Source organism: Pezoporus occidentalis, unplaced genomic scaffold (genome assembly GCF_034315485.1).
Source record: "Pezoporus occidentalis ecotype Australia unplaced genomic scaffold, CSIRO_AGI_Poc_V1 ctg112, whole genome shotgun sequence".
NCBI lineage: Eukaryota > Metazoa > Chordata > Aves > Psittaciformes > Psittacidae > Pezoporus > Pezoporus occidentalis.
The window spans coordinates 1789099-1807694 of NW_026912907.1; the positions used below are offsets into that span (position 1 = coordinate 1789099).

The 18596-nt window shown below is 38.8% G+C and overlaps 1 protein-coding gene across 13 annotated transcripts in view; it reads left to right on the plus strand.

Moving 5' to 3' along the window:
• ATP2B1 (ATPase plasma membrane Ca2+ transporting 1) overlaps nt 1–18367 on the plus strand; it is a 66658-nt gene extending 48291 nt beyond the window's left edge. For 9 of the 13 annotated variants that reach the window (XM_062633597.1, XM_062633627.1, XM_062633588.1 and 6 more), the window contains 11 exons: nt 2434–2671; nt 4557–4736; nt 4817–4904; nt 5205–5311; nt 7695–7886; nt 8087–8300; nt 8434–8645; nt 9703–9810; nt 12173–12355; nt 12590–12748; nt 16889–18367. In XM_062633597.1, the coding sequence (XP_062489581.1) occupies nt 2434–2671; nt 4557–4736; nt 4817–4904; nt 5205–5311; nt 7695–7886; nt 8087–8300; nt 8434–8645; nt 9703–9810; nt 12173–12355; nt 12590–12748; nt 16889–17200 (1993 nt within the window). In that variant the 3' untranslated portion in view covers nt 17201–18367. Of the gene's footprint in view, nt 1–2433; nt 2672–4556; nt 4737–4816; nt 4905–5204; nt 5312–7694; nt 7887–8086; nt 8301–8433; nt 8646–9702; nt 9811–12172; nt 12356–12589; nt 12816–16888 lie in introns of all 13 variants that reach the window. The other 4 variants (XM_062633644.1, XM_062633661.1, XM_062633670.1 and 1 more) reach the window with 4 other exon arrangements.
• Nucleotides 18368–18596: the final 229 nt, after the last annotated feature.

Below are 18596 nucleotides of genomic sequence, written 5' to 3' on the forward strand. Positions count from 1 at the left end.
GTTCTGTAAGTAAACTATTCAAGTTTTAGGTGTGGTTGGTCAAAATGCTCACTCATCTTCCAGTAAAGTCCCAGCAGCTGCTATGCCTAGATTCCAGGAAGCACTTGTGCCTTTGATTGCTTTTAGCTTCAAAAGACTGTTCAGGTTGATGTCCAAGTTGGTCATTTTAAAAGGTGGCTTAACTTGGCCAATGGAAAAACTTGAGTTTTTTTTTAATGTGACAAAGCAAATTGCTTCTTTATCCATCTGCCCATCTATAGAGGATTTATTAGTATGAGATAAGACTGTTACTGAGAGATTAGTCACCACTGGGACAAACCTTTAGGTGTAAAGAATGCTGTGTTAAGTCCTAATTAGACAAGAAGGGAAGTCAAGCGTGTATGCATCATGTTCTCTAGGAACAGCAGTGGTAGCCAGTCTGGTTTTGGTTCTAAAATCAGATTGTTTCTAGTCCAAGTAGCACATACATGATATCTGTTCAGTTTACCTTTTTGCTTGCTACTAGACCCCCAAATAATTATCTAGGAAAGTACTAATACGCTAAAGGAAAAATCCAAAATCTTCCTTCTCCTCAATTTAGTATTGTCGGTCTGTAAAGGACTCTTGTTCCTTTTGATACAGAACTTAGAAGTAATTTTTTTCATAGCAAGGTTTTAAGTCTCATCAGTGAATAAGTAAGTATGCCTATATTTGCATCTATCTTCAGAAGTATTTTGTACCTTACTATGTTACTGAGCAATTGAAATATAGAAGTTGGTAGAACTCATTCAGCCTCATGTGGTCCGCTTGGCTTCATACCTGAGATAAGAAAATAAGGGCATTTGGCAAAGAACAAGAAAGCTGATTTGGATACTGTTGGAATAGTTGTAATTCCAAAACTATTTCAGAGTATGTACTGACTGGGAGAACTCTTAGCAGCCTAAACCACTTTCTTTACCCGCCACCTATGCAGTGCCAGAAATTAATCTCAAGAGTTTGTAACCTCATTTCTCAGTTGTACTGCTTATTCGTTATTATAACATATATGACTGTTCTTGAGCACTGAAAACTTAAACATGAATATTTATAAGATGCAAATGACTCACAAGTGTAGAAAAACATGCAGCAAACTTTTTCAAGCAGAGCAGCTCCATTAATTATGTTTTTTTCCTTAGTGCTCAAGTCAAATATTTGAAATACATTTCAATGTAATCTTTACATAGACTTTATTGGCTTCCATTTAATAATCTTGGAATGCTTTGAATTTATCATAAGCCCTGTGACTGCGGGTAACACAAGATATCCTTAGTTGGCTGCTGACATTTGAGCAGATAACCAAAATCAGGAAATTTAGGTAAGACTTCAAATTTCAGTTATGATGAATATTATGAAGCTTTAAGGAACTGCTTCATTTCCATTTCCATATCCTGGACAAGGTGGAAACTTCTTTATATGTATTGCACCTGGGAATTCCCTAACCCCTCGGGGCTAAACACTTAAACATAACAGTAGTCCTCTTGAGTGATATGCCAGGTCTGAACTTGATATTTAAAAAAAAAAGTAATAAATTCTTACATTTTTTTCAGTGCCACATTAGTACTAATTTGTAAAACAAGTGCTTATGGCATTGCTTTATGACAAAACTTGACTAAGGATGCAGATGAAAAAGACTAAATTTATTGTTCAAAATAGTTGGTAGAGTTATATTTGTATTAGTGAAGTGTATATATAAGCTGTCTGAAAACAGTGGTTTCTTTGGCATGAAGAAACTAAAGAAACAATTAAAAGCATGTGTTGAAATGCTAGAGTACATAGTGTTGAATCTAATCTCTTGTATAAACATTTAAATCAGATTTAAGTATTTGCTTTTAATTTGATATTTCACATTAAGAACTCTATGCCAGATGCTCTCCGAATTCTATTCACTTAGCTGGGGGGTCAAATCTTACTGCACCAAGATATGAGTACCAGAGTTTGCTTTTAGTGCTGTAAGTTTAGTGCTTACAGCTGTTTAAGCCCCACATGCATGTTCTAGAAGCATACTGCTCTTCTGAGGCTTGTATAACTGTTAACAAGGTGGGATTATTTTGTTGATCTTGAAACTGGATTGACTTGACTCAAACAGTACAGCCACTAGTCTGTTTACATACAGTGGAGAAATGGATACTTCTGGGAGGTAACTAAAGTTTGTGTCCTAAATTTGTTGGGCATTATTTTCATTCTAGGGTGATTGTCTCTGTTAACTTTCTACAGCTAGGATGTTTTGCAACTAGGACAAGATTAAGCACATGTGGAGAAAATTTATTTCTGAGATGTTGCTACTGGCCTTTTTTGTATGTGTTCAAGTCTAGTGAAAACAAAGCTTGTGGAAACTTACTGGAGTTGACTAATAAGCCATTGAATGAGCTGAACTTCTGGTTAAGATGTGCTAACTTTTCAAACATTCCTTTTCAGGTGCTTCAAAATACTGAGTGCTAATGGAGAACCAAAGGTATTTAGACCTAGGGACCGCGATGATATCGTGAAAACTGTAATTGAGCCAATGGCTTCTGAAGGGCTCAGAACCATCTGCTTGGCATTCCGAGACTTCCCAGCAGGGGAACCTGAGCCAGAATGGGACAATGAAAATGATATTGTTACTGGCCTGACATGCATTGCTGTTGTCGGGATTGAAGATCCTGTGAGACCTGAGGTAGGGTCATTGACTAAACTGCAGTGATTGTATTATGGATCTTGTTTCATGTAGTTTGTTATGCAGAGCGTGCATGAAACTGAATTGCTATTGTATGCCTTAAGCATGATTAATAAATGAAAATCCAACTTCTTGTGGGGGAAAGTTAATGGAGCTATAAAAGCAGATTAAAACTTCTTAATGTCATTTATGCTGTGTTACTGAAGCTCTGTACAAACTAAGGTGCTTAATGTGGAGGGTCTCAGTAGTAGATGGAAAAGCTTGTCATTTTTTTTTACCACTTGGAATATTAGGAGCATTGTTTAGGATAATATTAACCATTGTACTTGTTGCCAGCTTCTCATGGGGAATAGAGAGAAGAGTTTGTCACCTGAGAGCTGAGGTATGGAGTCTGGCTTGTGGCTGACATCTAAGGAAGGCAGTGTTTTTTAATAGTGAAAGCTTTTATGACACATGTAAGTGGAACTCCAGTCTGATCTGTATAACCATCACTTTACACGAAAAGTCATGGGTAAAACAGCGGAGAGTTGAGATGTAATTGATTTCACACAATCATAAATGAAAAGCCAGTACTTCGTACCTACAGCCTAATGAGGATTTTTATGTTATTTTTAAATAGTGTGTGTGTGTGTGTGTGTGTGTGTGTGTGTGTGTGTGTGTGTGTGTGTGTGTGTGTGTGTGTGTGTGTGTGTGTGTGTGTGTGTGTGTGTGTGTGTGTGTGTGTGTGTGTGTGTGTGTGTGTGTGTGTGTGTGTGTGTGTGTGTGTGTGTGTGTGTGTGTGTGTGTGTGTGTGTGTGTGTGTGTGTGTGTGTGTGTGTGTGTGTGTGTGTGTGTGTGTGTGTGTGTGTGTGTGTGTGTGTGTGTGTGGTGTGTGTGTGTGTGTGTGTGTGTGTGTGTGTGTGTGTGTGTGTGTGTGTGTGTGTGTGTGTGTGTGTGTGTGTGTGTGTGTGTGTGTGTGTGTGTGTGTGTGTGTGTGTGTGTGTGTGTGTGTGTGTGTGTGTGTGTGTGTGTGTGTGTGTGTGTGTGTGTGTGTGTGTGTGTGTGTGTGTGTGTGTGTGTGTGTGTGTGTGTGTGTGTGTGTGTGTGTGTGTGTGTGTGTGTGTGTGTGTGTGTGTGTGTGTGTGTGTGTGTGTGTGTGTGTGTGTGTGTGTGTGTGTGTGTGTGTGTGTGTGTGTGTGTGTGTGTGTGTGTGTGTGTGTGTGTGTGTGTGTGTGTGTGTGTGTGTGTGTGTGTGTGTGTGTGTGTGTGTGTGTGTGTGTGTGTGTGTGTGTGTGTGTGTGTGTGTGTGTGTGTGTGTGTGTGTGTGTGTGTGTGTGTGTGTGTGTGTGTGTGTGTGTGTGTGTGTGTGTGTGTGTGTGTGGTGTGTGTGTGTGTGTGTGTGTGTGTGTGTGTGTGTGTGTGTGTGTGTGTGTGTGTGTGTGTGTGTGTGTGTGTGTGTGTGTGTGTGTGTGTGTGTGTGTGTGTGTGTGTGTGTGTGTGTGTGTGTGTGTGTGTGTGTGTGTGTGTGTGTGTGTGTGTGTGTGTGTGTGTGTGTGTGTGTGTGTGTGTGTGTGTGTGTGTGTGTGTGTGTGTGTGTGTGTGTGTGTGTGTGTGTGTGTGTGTGTGTGTGTGTGTGTGTCAGTATTTGAAAACTAAGGGGGGGGGGGGGAGGAGGGGGAGGAGGGGAAAATGACAGCAACAAAGCCTCTTTGCCAGAATTGCCATTTCTGTGTTTTTCAGGAAAATAATTGTGGTAAGATACTTAATTTTTTAAATTTTCCATAACAACAGTCTTGATTTTAAAAAAAAGAGCTATCCTGGATTGAGCCAAAAACATTCTTTTCACTCACATGTCTAGATTTATTCAGATAATGTACAGTCTCTGCGCCTGTGTGTTTTCTTACAGGTACCTGATGCAATAAAGAAGTGTCAACGTGCAGGCATAACTGTACGCATGGTCACTGGTGATAACATTAACACTGCTCGTGCTATTGCATTAAAATGTGGTATTCTGAATCCTGGTGAAGATTTCCTGTGTTTAGAGGGCAAAGACTTTAACAGGAGAATACGCAATGAAAAAGGAGAGGTAAGCATACTGATTGTGAAGTAGATCAGCAGATACTCTAAATCACCTAACTGTATAATATAACCAGTGTTCTTTTGCAGATAGAGCAAGAGCGAATAGATAAAATTTGGCCAAAGCTCCGTGTTCTTGCAAGATCTTCTCCCACTGACAAACACACTCTCGTAAAAGGTAATTAAAAACTATCTGTGCTTCTAAGTAAAGCTCCTAGAAAAACATCTAGGACTGAGCAGCAGGAAATGCCTATGAGGGTGTCTTCATTTGCTGAATGATGCGTTTTTTTCCTTTATCCTCTTTGAGAAGTGGAGCCAGTTAGGTCTAGCTGTTCTTGTTCTGGCTTTTTTCTTTTTATTTTTTTATTTTTTTTTAAATTATAACTGAGGAAGACAAAACTGGGTTTCTCTTTCAGGTTTAATCTGTGCTGTGTTGTTAATTTCAAACTCTTAACACCAAGATGTCATTTCATTTTAGGTATAATTGATAGCACTGTCTTTGAACAGAGGCAGGTTGTAGCTGTAACTGGTGATGGTACCAATGATGGTCCAGCTCTGAAGAAGGCAGATGTCGGATTTGCTATGGTATGATATTTTATTTTTAATCTTCAGTATTTTGGAGACCTGTTTTGATACAGTAACTTACCAGACCACTTAAGATTAAACAACCTTGCTTGTATCATTGGTGTATTATACAACTAAGTTAATGTAGACAACATTTCTCAGACTTAATACTAAATACTTTTTCCTCCTTCATTCTAACTTATCCATGTTCCGTGTAGTAACAGAGTTAATGATACTGAAGACTTCTAAAACAAGATCTGTTCAACATAAGGCAAAATGACTTTAGGTGGTAGATAGCATACTGTGTTGACTTTGAGTAAAGCTTATACGCAATATGGAATGAGCTTATTCATCTGTTTTCCATGAAACAATGAACAGGAACAGGGAGACTATAATGTATGAGACTGCTTGTTGATATTTAAAGTGGTTTTGGAGTCTATACTAAGAGACATCTCTAGTATAGCTGAAGTATCAGAGTTTTATGACGGCCCAGGATTTGCATTTGTCTGGATGGTTTCTTAGATTATTTGGCTTTCTCAATCTAAATTCAAAACTGCCCTTTGAAATGGCAGCTAAACCAAGTCTTGGCTTTAAGTGCTAATACTGGGTAGACTCATGCATTAAGTATGAAAGCTTCAGTTTTCTTTTGTCTTTCAAAACAGTGTAAGGTTCCTAAAGCTTCTTTTGCCTCAAGATTTCTCCTCAGTCTTAAAAGCTAGAAAGACGGTTTGGTGCCAGTAAGTCACTTAAGTCTTTAAAACCTCATTATAGAATCATAGAATAGTTAGGGTTGGAAAGGATCTTAAGATCATCTACTTCCAACCCCCCTGCCATGGGCAGGGACACCTCACACTAAACCATGTCACCCAAGGCTCTGTTCAACCTGGACTTGAACACCGCCAGGGACGGAGCATTCACAGCTTCCCTGGGCAACCCATTCCAGTGCCTCACCACCCTCACAGTAAAGAACTTCTTCCTTGTATCCAACCTAAACTTCCCCTGTTTAAGGTTAACCTGTTACCCCTTGTCCTACCACTAGAGACCCTAATGAAGAGTCCTTCCCCAGCATCCCTATAGGCCCCCTTCAGATACTGGAAGGCTGCTATGAGGTCTCCACGCAGCCTTCTCTTCTCCAGGCTGAACAGCCACAACTTTCTCAGCCTGTCTTCATATAGGAGGTGCTCCAGTCCCCTGATCATCCTCGTGGCCTTCCTCTGCACACGCTCCAACAGTTCCATGTCCTTTTTATGGTGAGGACACCAGAACTGCACACAATACTCCAAGTGAGAGTAGAGTAGAGGGGCAGGATCCCCTCCTTCAACCTGCTGGTCATGCTCCTTTTGATTATTAAGCATTTGAAGGCGGGGGAGACAACCACATGCGGTTGCATTGATTTAGATGCTAATCTTGAAGGAAAAAATGGGAAGAGGAAGAGCTTTTGTTCATTCTTGAGGAGTATTTTTCAAAAGCGTAACTTAAAAATTTGACAGCTATGTATGAAATGTTCTAGACTGTAGCAGTCTTGGTTTCTTTTAATGAGTATATGTTTTCTGCTGTTGTATAGCTGCTGTAGTTGGCACTTTCAAGGGCAGATTTATTTTAATCTTCCAGAACTTAAATGTTTCCTGCAGTTGCTATGTTCATCTGTGTAAGAAACTAGTTCCTCTAACTGCTTGTCTAAACATCACTTAAAATATACCATCCTCCATATGATATTTAAAGACACTTCTTAAGGTGTGCATATAGCTGTGCAGGTGGTTCATTTCCTTGGCAAAACAATATATCCAGACTAAGGATCATTAAATTTGCTGTTGAGTTAATGTTTTTGAAAAGATGAAAGAAAAATAAATGCCCTTCAGGTAGTATTACACAGAACTTAGCTTAGCTGTTTACATACTGCAGGTGCTTAAAACTTAAGAATGTCATATGGAATGTCATTGCATATGCTGTTGTTTAATGCCAGTGCTCTTCTGCAACAGGTTTTTGGTAATGTGTATCATTCTGCTGTGTTACCAACACATGGGTTGCCCTACTTCTGAAGTCTGTATAGCAAACTAGTTAGGACATGGACTAAACTGTAGTACTGCACCATCTGGTGGCCTTTAACTTGTACAGGGTTCAGCAACATTTCTTTGGGACAACTTAGTGTCTTTATCATCAACATGAAGATTTTATGTCAAGATCTTTAAAGACAACATTAAGGTTTCTGTTTTGTTTACGTTTCCCCATGCTTGTGTGGAACTTGCAAGCAGAACTTGATTCAATAGAATATTAGATGCTTACATTAAAATAGTCCTTCAGGCTTGGTGCATTCAAAGTGAATTCTGACCAAGGATATAATAGCTTCTATTACGTAAGTTGGTGCATCCTGTTATATTTCATCATGTTTTTCTTTTTCTACTAGGGTATTGCAGGAACAGATGTAGCTAAAGAAGCTTCTGATATTATCCTTACAGACGACAACTTCACGAGTATTGTTAAAGCAGTTATGTGGGGACGAAATGTGTATGACAGCATCTCCAAATTTCTTCAGTTCCAGCTTACTGTCAATGTAGTAGCAGTAATTGTTGCTTTTACAGGAGCATGCATAACACAAGTACGTACTGGTGGTGGATTGTTTAGCTAAAAATGGTTGAAAATGTCATGGCTGATTAATTCTTGAATTCAAGCTTTCAGTTAAACATTAGTCCAAAGATCATAGTATTCCTCAGAACATGCCCCTGTTGTATAATAAATGCCTTTAATAGCTGCAATTTGTTCACTTTTAGTGGAGGGTTTATGTATCTATCTTTATAGGATTCTCCGCTTAAAGCTGTGCAGATGCTGTGGGTAAATCTCATAATGGACACATTAGCTTCTCTTGCCCTGGCAACAGAACCACCTACTGAAGCTCTGCTGTTGCGAAAGCCTTATGGTAGAAACAAACCTTTGATTTCTCGTACAATGATGAAGAACATCTTGGGTCATGCATTCTACCAACTCGTAGTGGTCTTCACACTCCTCTTTGCTGGTAAGAATACTGAGGCTTCACAAAGTTATGCTAAAAGTTATGCAGAGATGTGATCATTAAAATAATTTTTTTGTTGTAGTATGTATGTGTAAAAACACCAATTAAGCGGCTGATAAATGCTTTTTAAACACAGGTGAGAGAATTTTTGATATCGACAGTGGAAGAAATGCACCTCTACACGCTCCTCCTTCAGAGCATTATACTATTGTATTTAACACATTTGTGATGATGCAGCTTTTTAATGAAATTAATGCCCGGAAAATCCATGGTGAAAGAAATGTGTTTGAAGGAATCTTCAACAACGCTATCTTCTGTTCTATTGTTCTGGGGACATTCGTTGTGCAGGTAAGTAAATTCCTGGGGAGTGGGGGGACCAAATTTGTAGCAGTTTAAGCAATACAAGTGTATGCACCTCTGTTTCACATTGTTAGTTCACTTACTCTCCCATGTTTAGGCTTTTCTTAGATGACACTTCGTCAGAAGCTACTCTTATTTTCAGGGTTGCACTCTGCAAGACATGATAGTGATGGTTGGGCAACAAACCTAAATATGTAGAAATGACTCCTGACTGCAACTGTGTTCCCTTTATAAACTTGGTGGGCTGAGTGTCTTCCCAAATAAGTAACTCCTGAGTTGTTGTCTCCTCAGTATTTTATTCTGTGTTAATAAATGAAGATACTCTTGGGATTTTCAGCTGTCAGGTTGTCCTCCTTAATGGTCAATACTGTCTCCTTTTTATGCCTGTCATGCTACTTGAATTGTTGATTCTCCAAGGCACACTTTCATGCATATAATTCCTATGCGGAGGGATACCTTGCTCATTAGGGCCCATACAGCTTTTTCTAATAGTAGGTAAGTCAGTAGGAGCTCTTTATTTTAACTTCTGAGATCTCTCCCCCTTCTCCTAATATTTACTACATAGATGTCACACTGATTATTTAAAGTCTGACATTTACTACTGATGGGATACATAGTAATATTCTGTTGAATTATTTCTGAAGTGTTTTATGCCTTATGGATCTACAACTTGTGTTAATAGAAGCCGATTAATAAACTGGGTTCTTAAATGGGTGATGATCATATGATAAATAACCACTATAAATTTGTAGCATCAAATACATGCTGTAATTGTGAAACAGAACTGCAAACAAAATGAAGTAGTCAACAGGTTTTTATGATTGTGACACTTGAAGAAAAATAGGTAGCTGTCGAAACACTGAAAAGCTGAAGACGATAGGTTTGGAAAGTTGCTCAGACTGCTGAGACAGTGGATGCATAGGCTTAATAAAATGGGAAATCCTGTGCTGTAATGCAGAGTTGTCTCTAGTGATTTTGAAACATTAGGGAATTTTCTGGTAACAGGTCACTGATACGTTTTGTTCAATGGTGTTGCTCTTCACAGATAATTATTGTGCAGTTTGGTGGGAAGCCTTTCAGTTGCTCGGAACTCTCGATTGAACAGTGGCTGTGGTCTATTTTCCTGGGCATGGGAACACTACTTTGGGGCCAGGTAAACTAGCTTTTTCAAAATGCCAAATACCTACTGCATTAAAATACTTTACATGGAAGATGAAAAATACAGTGTCCTTAATATTCAGATCATTCAAGTGGACTGTATGAATATATGGTGATGAACAGTAAATACTGATTAAAATTGACTAGTTCAATAGCCAGAAAGTCTTTAAGTGAATATTCCTTACTCTGAGTTGGTCAATTAGTTATACTTCATAACTAGATGCTGTGGCTGGTTTATGCTTAATAACTTTTAACTAGAAGAATCTGTAGTTACTTTTAAAATATGAAATTATATTTTTAGTCAGATAAGTACTAGAAGTTCTGTAAGAATACAGATGCAGTGAACATGTTAATGTTGAAATATATTTAACTTTGCAATGAATGATTTTCTTGAAAAATCAGATCTGTTAAACTTGACAGTATTTTGTTGATTTAAAAACTTCTGGAGTAGCAAGAAATGCAGCAAAACTGAAAACCAACTTTCTCTGAAGCTTCATTTGCATAATTATGAAATAATTGGAAAGTTCTCTCCCCTATTAAGCTACTGCATTTTGATTTTTACTTCCTTGCTCGCTTAGGGTTTCATTACTATTGCATGCACAACAGTGCTGGTAAGCAGCAAGCTGATTTACATGAAACTTTAGAGCAACAGAGTTTTCCATTATTTAATGACATACTTGTCTAAACTTTTCATACCACATGAAGAGTTTTCCATTACAGTATCTTTCCTTCCATTATGAAAAGGACATTTCAGGTTTCGGTATAAAATTGGTAGGGTGCATTTTAGTTGTAAAATACGTACATACGTATATATATATATATATGCATATTCTGCAAGTGGGTATAAGCTTTTTAATAAGGCTTTCTGGAAAATTAATAATTAAAAAAATAAAATCAAATAGAGTCACTCTGAGGTTCAAAAGTGCCTAGAAAAAAATCAAGATGGTTCAAAATACCTTTGACCCAAAGCATCTTGGAAGGGCAAAGCTTCCCTGCTGCAGTTCATGCTGCTCTAGCATCTCATTAAAGCCAAAGAACTTTTGATTTTCTGGGAATAATAGAAATTGAAGTGTGATCTGGGAGCATTCATAATAGCAATTTCAGCATAAAGGGCTGTTTATCTTGCTTTTGGAGCAGTCTTTTTCCTCTGCAGCTGCTGAAATGGTCGTCTAGGTTTGTGATGGTCAAGGAAAGCAGTCTTGGAACTGGTCTGGATCTGCTAGATGGGACGTATCAAAAGATGACTCCCCTTAACTACATAGTTCACCAGAATATCCCTGAAGGTGGGGATGAAAAGGAAAGCTGGAACGGCCATATGTAGCTTTTGTTTAGTTTAAGATAGTGTATACCAAGTTTCAAAGTAACAGTATGGGACAGGGTTTTGGAAACATCACTTACCTTGCAAATGGATTGCTACCTTCCAGTTCACAAAAGAATGCATGTCTGTTCTATATTTCTGAACTAACTGTGGCTACTTTCATTAAATGATCATAGAATCATAGAATAGTTATGGTCAGAAAGGACCTTAGGATCATCTAGTTCCAAGCCCCCTGCCATGGGCAGGGACACCTCACACTAAACTGTGTCACCCAAGGTTCTGTCCAGCCTGGCCTTCAACAACCACCAGGTTGCTGGGCAACCCATTCCAGTGCCTCACCACCCTAACAGGAAAGAATTTCCTCCTTATGTCCAATCTAAAGTTCCCCTGTTCAAGCTTTAACCCATTACCCCTTGTCCTGTCACTATAGTCCCTAATGAATAGTACCTCCCCAGCATCCCTATAGGCCCCCCTCAGATACTGGAAGGCTGCTGTGAGGTCTCCACGCAGCCTTCTCTTCTCCAGGCTGAACAGCCCCAACTTCCTCAGCCTGTCTTCATAAGGGAGGTGCTCCAGTCCCCTCATCATCCTTGTGGCCCTCCTCTGGACTTGTTCCAATGATGTATTTCATTTGAGGTAGCACATTATGCTCATCAAATGGATGGAGCTCTGAAAGCTGTAGATACAAGCACAGTGCAGAATTAATGGCTTTTGTAGCTCCAGTACTGCTTCTTCTTCCTGGCATAGTCAAGTAATGTGAAAGTGGAATTCTGTGTCCCTAGCAAGGATGATTTGTAGTCCAGGTTTATATTTCACATATCAGTTGAAATGGTAAGGATATTCATAGCTTTGCAGCTATTCAGGGATCCCTCTACATTGATGCATTTATCCCATTTACAGAACTTGTGTTTTTTCAACTTCGCTAATTGTATGTAGGGTATTATGTTAAGCCTCAAGTCTGGTATTTCTTTTTCCTTTTTTTTTCTTTTTTTTTTTTTTTAAAGAATAATCCTGATTCATATTTTTCATTCACCGATAGTTGATTTCAACAATTCCAACCAGCCGCCTGAAATTCCTTAAAGAAGCTGGTCATGGAACACAAAAGGAAGAGATTCCTGAAGAAGAACTAGCAGAAGATGTAGAGGAGATTGATCACGCTGAGAGAGAATTACGTCGTGGTCAGATCTTGTGGTTTAGGGGCCTAAACAGGATACAAACTCAGGTATGGTCTTGAAAAAGGTAGGACAACAGGGGGTGTTATGAGGGAAATCTCTCCATCTCCGGTCCTTTGACTAAGGTGGCAGTTCTAACTCGTGTGACTGAGACTGTCAAAAGGGGGGATGGATGGATGTGTAATCCCTCAGTCCTCTGTTTTCTTCAGCTCTAAATGCAACTCTTGCCTGTGTATCTCCCTATTAAAAAAGTGCCTTTTCTCTTTACTTTTTGTGTGTTATAGATGGGATGGTCCTTTCTCTTGTTCTCTCTCTCTCTTGCTGAGCAAGCTGTCACAATCTCTGATTCCTTGCAGATGGATGTAGTGAATGCTTTCCAGAGTGGAAGTACCATTCAGGGGGCTCTAAGGCGGCAACCCTCCATCGCCAGCCAGCACCATGATGTAACAAATATTTCTACCCCTACACATGTAGTGTTTTCCTCTACTACTGCTTCTACTACTGTGGGGTGTGAGTGTGTGTTCCTAAAGTGCATGAAATTAACATTTCCTAATTCACGTACCTAACGTTTCTCATTTTCTCCTTAGTACTTAAAATCATCGTTCAGGCTTTTATAGAGCTCTTCCACAAAGTGGAGTCCTCAAGACTTTTTTTTCTTAGAGGGCTGAGAACAGGTGGAACAGTTTCAACAAAAGACTTTAATGTGAAAGCTGTGAGCCTGCACATTATGTGCCTTCATCCATTTGTGTACAGGGGGATATGTAAGATAAAATGGGAAAACTGTTGTAAATGTTCGAGTATATGCCTCCTAGTGTGACTTACATTAAGTGAATTAACTTGGACCCAGGTCAACAAAAATAGATGTCTTGCACTGCAGCACAAGTGATGCTTAAGGTAAACAAGCTGATGGGAAAGCAAATGGTATGTTAAAAATATGAATGTAGTTAGAATATGAAACACTAAATACATTTTCTTTGTAGCCTGTAAGGAGCTTCTGAATCCCTGCTTTTGTTGGACCTTTTTAACTGAATAACACAACTTTCTCGACATCAGGATTCAGGTGGTGAAACAAGGCTTCTAAAATGCATGCAAGTCAGAAGAACTTTCCAGTAGCTCATATAAAAGGAAAATAAGGTTTAAGCATTGAATGTTTAAATTGCCATTCAAATCTGAAGGGGTTTTTCTCTCTAGGTTCTTCTGGCAGCAGTTCATAAGCCATCAGTGAAAGTAAAGATTGCCTTAATTCTGCCCTTTTTATATTGTGCTCTAAGTGGCATTTTGGTTACAGGCTTCCTGTCTGTAGAGGCTAGAGATTTAATTACTCGTGTATATGAGTTTAAACTCTGGAGTCTGAAGACACATAACAGTTGTAGTTGAATACTGATAGCTAATATCTATTGCTGAAAGAGTTTTCCATCTTAATTATATATTCCATGTTAACTTCCTTCTTAAATTTCCTAGAGACTGGTTAAAAAATTGTTTCTTAAAACCGAGAGGGTTTTTCTTTCCCCCCTGCTTTTTAAACTTTCAGATTACCAGATGGATGAAGACCCTTAATTTCAGGAGCTGTCTTAAAAGAAATATTCTCTCTTGGTTTTGTTTGTTTGGGTGGGCTGGGATTTTTTTTTGGCTTTGGCCAGAATTCCTGTGTGAGCTTCACCAAGTGTTTACTTCTGTACTTGTTCTCCATTGCTGAGACAGGTATTTCCCTACCTTGCAGTAGTGTTAAGAAGCTCAGCTCACAAATTCACATGCCTCAAGAACATGAAATGTGAAAAGTAGATTTAACAGTAAGGATGCACAGGATTGCATCTCCTAGTTAAAATGCTAATTAGTAACCTGTATCCCTAACTACACTCAAGAACATTAATTAGACATTCAGAACTCTCTAGAGAGCAACTTCATGCCATGCTGCCATTTGATCAGAATCTAAAGGGCAGTGCAGCATCTCATTGCATCAAATGACCAATGCAGATACGGAGCCACAATAGCAGAAAACTAGTTTTTGATCCTTACTAAGTAGTACAGCCTTCTGCTACACCCTCCAGGAGAGCAGCTTTTGATAACTAATAAGTATTAATGGGAAGCAGATGTGTTATTTCGTTATGTCTCTTTTTCAGAGCTGTTTGTTGGAAAATTGTTCAGTTGTTCCTATGAAGTGAGGTTGCAACTCCTGAGCAGCCATCTGGCTAGAAGGATTTGGAGTGTTTACTGCATTCCTTTGCCATTCTGATACTAATATGAGGAAGGTCTGATGACAGTATAAATTACACATAACAGATTGTCTTGTTTGCTCCTCATTCATGCAATTTATTTATAGTTATCCCTCTCATCTAATTATCTTTAGTAGTTGAAAATAAAGCCTTCGAAACACTAGATTTAAGCATAACTTAAAACACTGATAATCTGATTTCTGCCTTCATGGCTGGATTCTTTGAGGATCTTGAGTTCATAGGAGTGTCTAGACCGCTTATTTAGTCTGCATTCTGCATGGGAATCAAAGACTATCGTGGGTATACTTATATATTCCTATGATAATTACATCTGTCCTGTTAAACCAAAAATTGTTTTCCATTCCTGCTTACGTTCTAACTTACCATCTGTAAGCAATGAAAAAGCAGTCCCACGAGGCAGTCATATTTCATTCTGCCACATAAATCAGTGGTGCAGTGGGATGCAACATGCCAAATAAAGGCATTGCAAACTTTTGGTCTGGCATTGTCACTGCTGATTTTTCTTGGTAAGTGCCAAGACAGTTTATGCAGCTTGCTTGACTTGTTTAAAGCCCATATAACACGCCAACTCCTTAACAGCGTGCTCTGTTTTTTCATGTGATGAACAGTTAAGTATTAGCTACTGCTGTAATCTTTTACTTCTCAAGGACATACATCCTGTTCCCTGCCCTCCCTGTATTCATAGTTATGTCCCCTCCTTGTGTGTGTGCCCCCCTGCTCCTGCCCCAGTTTTCATTGGTAATGGGGCTCAGCTCTGTACCTTAGGATAAAATGGGGCCGTGATGCTTTTGAGTAAAATTCTTTGTGTAAGTACTCTGAGAGGCTAGGGGTGGGGAACAGCACTGGATATCAAAGAACATGGTCAGAACCTAAGACTCTCATAATATGCAGTGATTCTGTGGTAACAAATCTGATAATGCATTGCTTTTAGGGAGCACTTCTCTGTTTCCAGTGAGGGTGGCTGGTGTATTTTAGATGCTTTTTGAAGTCTGCTTGACTGTCCACCTTCATTCCTTCACCTGGAAGTCACTTTATTTTTACTACCAAGGAACTCTATGGAAGCAGTAGTCACGACACATTTCTCAGCTTGAAACAAGTCATCTTGGAAGTACTTAAAAATATCTTTTTACTCAGGGTTGCTCTGCTGCTTACTATACAACAGAGGAGCTTTGGGATTGAAACTGCTTTGCTGGGTACACCCAGAGTAGAGATGTTGAGAACTGAACAGGGAGCTAACAGATGAGGGAAACTGTATCTTGATAAAAGGGTTGGACAGAGGGGTTACTGACTGCTGCCTAACCTTTGTTTTATCAGTGCAAGAATGAATTCTGAATTCCTGTAGTTGGTGAGGCAAATGTGTGGGGTGTGGGAGGGAAAAGGGTGGGCGGGCAGGAGGTTTCATCATTCACATCACAATTTGGAAAGCTTAAATTCAAGCCAATCCTGGACATGCACAGTTTGCAAAATAAAGGTGTACTTTATTCTACCTAATTTGAGTCTAAAATGTTATGCATTCTGTAAACCTAGCTTTTTGATTTGAGGAACATTAGTTAAGAAACGAAAGGACTTGAAATAATATTCTCCCTGGGAATTTTGTCCACAAATTCAGTGTAAATTGAAGACTTGAGCAAAGGCTGGTCACCTGGTTTTCTCATACTTGAATAGTCTCTTCAGAGTTACAGCCTGTCGTGGCTACATAGTTGTACAATACGCTATTCAATTTCCTAGTTTTGGTCTTAAGTTTCCAAAGCACTTTTCAGTAAGGAGCTTCCTCTAGTGTCATAAATGGGTATATACTCGAATATTTACAGCTGTTACAGTGGTATTCTTTTTTGCATGACTCTTTGTAAGTGTCCGGTCATTGTGACATTGGCTTACACTTGCTTGGCTTTTTCATAGTCAGTTGACATCCTAATTCCTAGCATGAGAATTAGTAACCCTTTTATCCTCTAACTTATTTCCAGCCTCTTCCCTCTTCCCCCACTCCCACCTCCCCCAAGTATTCAATAAAACACTCACTGAGATTTAATTTGTGAATAAGTAAATAATTGTCAGCCTCACTTCTGAAAAACACTTAGCCCATATTAAATAATTGAACCATTCTAGTGCCATGAATGAATCTTAGGCCCTTCAGCTTTTTGCAGTACTTGTACAATTTTTATTCCTACTGTGTAGATTGGCAGCGCTTACTGAAACGCTCTTCATTTTTTACAGTTTATTGCAAGTTCCACCGCATCATACACAAATTCGATTCACTCATGTCTAGCTGTTTGTGGATTCAAACTCATAAGAACCATGCCATTGCCAGTAGCCTGCAGCATTCTAACAACCTTTTTTCTTTGTTCACAGATCCGAGTGGTGAATGCATTTCGTAGCTCCTTGTATGAGGGGCTAGAGAAACCTGAGACACGAAGTTCAATTCACAATTTTATGACGCATCCTGAGTTTAGAATAGAAGACTCCGAGCCTCATATTCCCCTTATTGATGATACTGATGCTGAAGATGATGCTCCAACAAAACGCAACTCTACTCCCCCACCCTCTCCCAATAAAAATAACAATGCGGTTGACAGTGGAATTCACCTTACAACAGACATGAACAAGTCTGCTACCTCTTCATCCCCAGGGAGCCCGCTACATAGTTTGGAAACATCACTCTGATTGTAAGCTGAATGTTAACACACTAGCTGCATTGTAAAGAAGTTGAAACTGGGTCTCTTCACACATTATGATGGACAAGATGATATTCTTGTCTCGGACTTCAACAGAAGACACACTTGTACGAATGTAGATTTATTTTTTTAAAAAACAAAAGCTTTCTGCCAGACTGGAGGGTGCTTTTCTGGGGTGGGAGTAATAATGAACTCTGACAGATAAACAGTAACTCAGCATAAGTGACCTGTGGATCATCTGTTGTACTTAAGAATGGTCCTGAACAGTGTGTTAGCAGAGCTTTAGTTTATCATGATCCTTTTCTGAGGGAAAGGCTGGGAAGGGCAAGGAGGCCCTGGATCGTTGAATTGATACTTTAATTTCTGCTGTTGGCTGTTAATAATTTGGATTATTTATGTTTATAAATGATACAGATCTGTTTACAAGGTTTGTAGATACTTTTTTGTTCCTGTTCATAGATGGGAAGCTTCCTTATAAATGATGCGGAGAAAAAGTAAAAAAAAAAAAAAAAACCCAAAAAAAATCCAAAACAAAAAACTAGTCCTTCAAATACTGCTGTATTTTCAGGAAAAGGGTGTTTCTATTGAAACTGTACTAAATTTTGCCTGCAATTTACCTTGTTAAATATTGTAGATAAATTGCTACTACTAATAGCCAAATAGGTAACACTAATGCTTTGTAAAAACATGAGCAGTGGTGTTCTAATGAAGTTATGGCCTCTGTCCTAATTAGTTTCTTAAATACATTTACTACTTAATGGTTTTGAAACAATTGTTTAATTTTTAAAAATTTTGAGAAACATACTGAATAACTTTTGTTCAGAACTTAGTAGGATTGTTTAATGCAGGACATCAATCTGATGGAACTTGCTTGAAATATTTCTGTTATCTCGGGCAAAATGGATTAAATCAAAATACATCAGAATCTTAGTCCTTTGTTTTTGTCTAAACATGTTAGTTTAGTGCTGTCTTGGTGAACTGTGAGTGGAACTGTGATTTTTATTTTATTTTTTTTTCTAATCTATAGAATCCTTCATGCAGCATGAGGGCTGTTGGCATTTTGAAAGGTTGTTAGTGGGTAGCATACATGTTCTCCTTTTTGTTTTTGGAACTTGTTTGTAAACATGAATAAATCTGCCCTTTTGTTAAAATAAAATTGCAGCAATGGTTTCTTACAGATTATTTTTTCTTCTCAGCTCCTTCACTGGAAACACTGAAAAAGTACTCTTTTATATTGCTGGTTAACTTTACACTGCAATTTCAAGATGGTAACAGCCCCACTAACAATAGTATTTTGGGTAAATGGAGTCATGGTGGCTGCCTCCAGAATGAATGTAAGCCAAAGTACTCAAAAGTCTTCGCTGAGCCAAAAGGATACTCCTTGG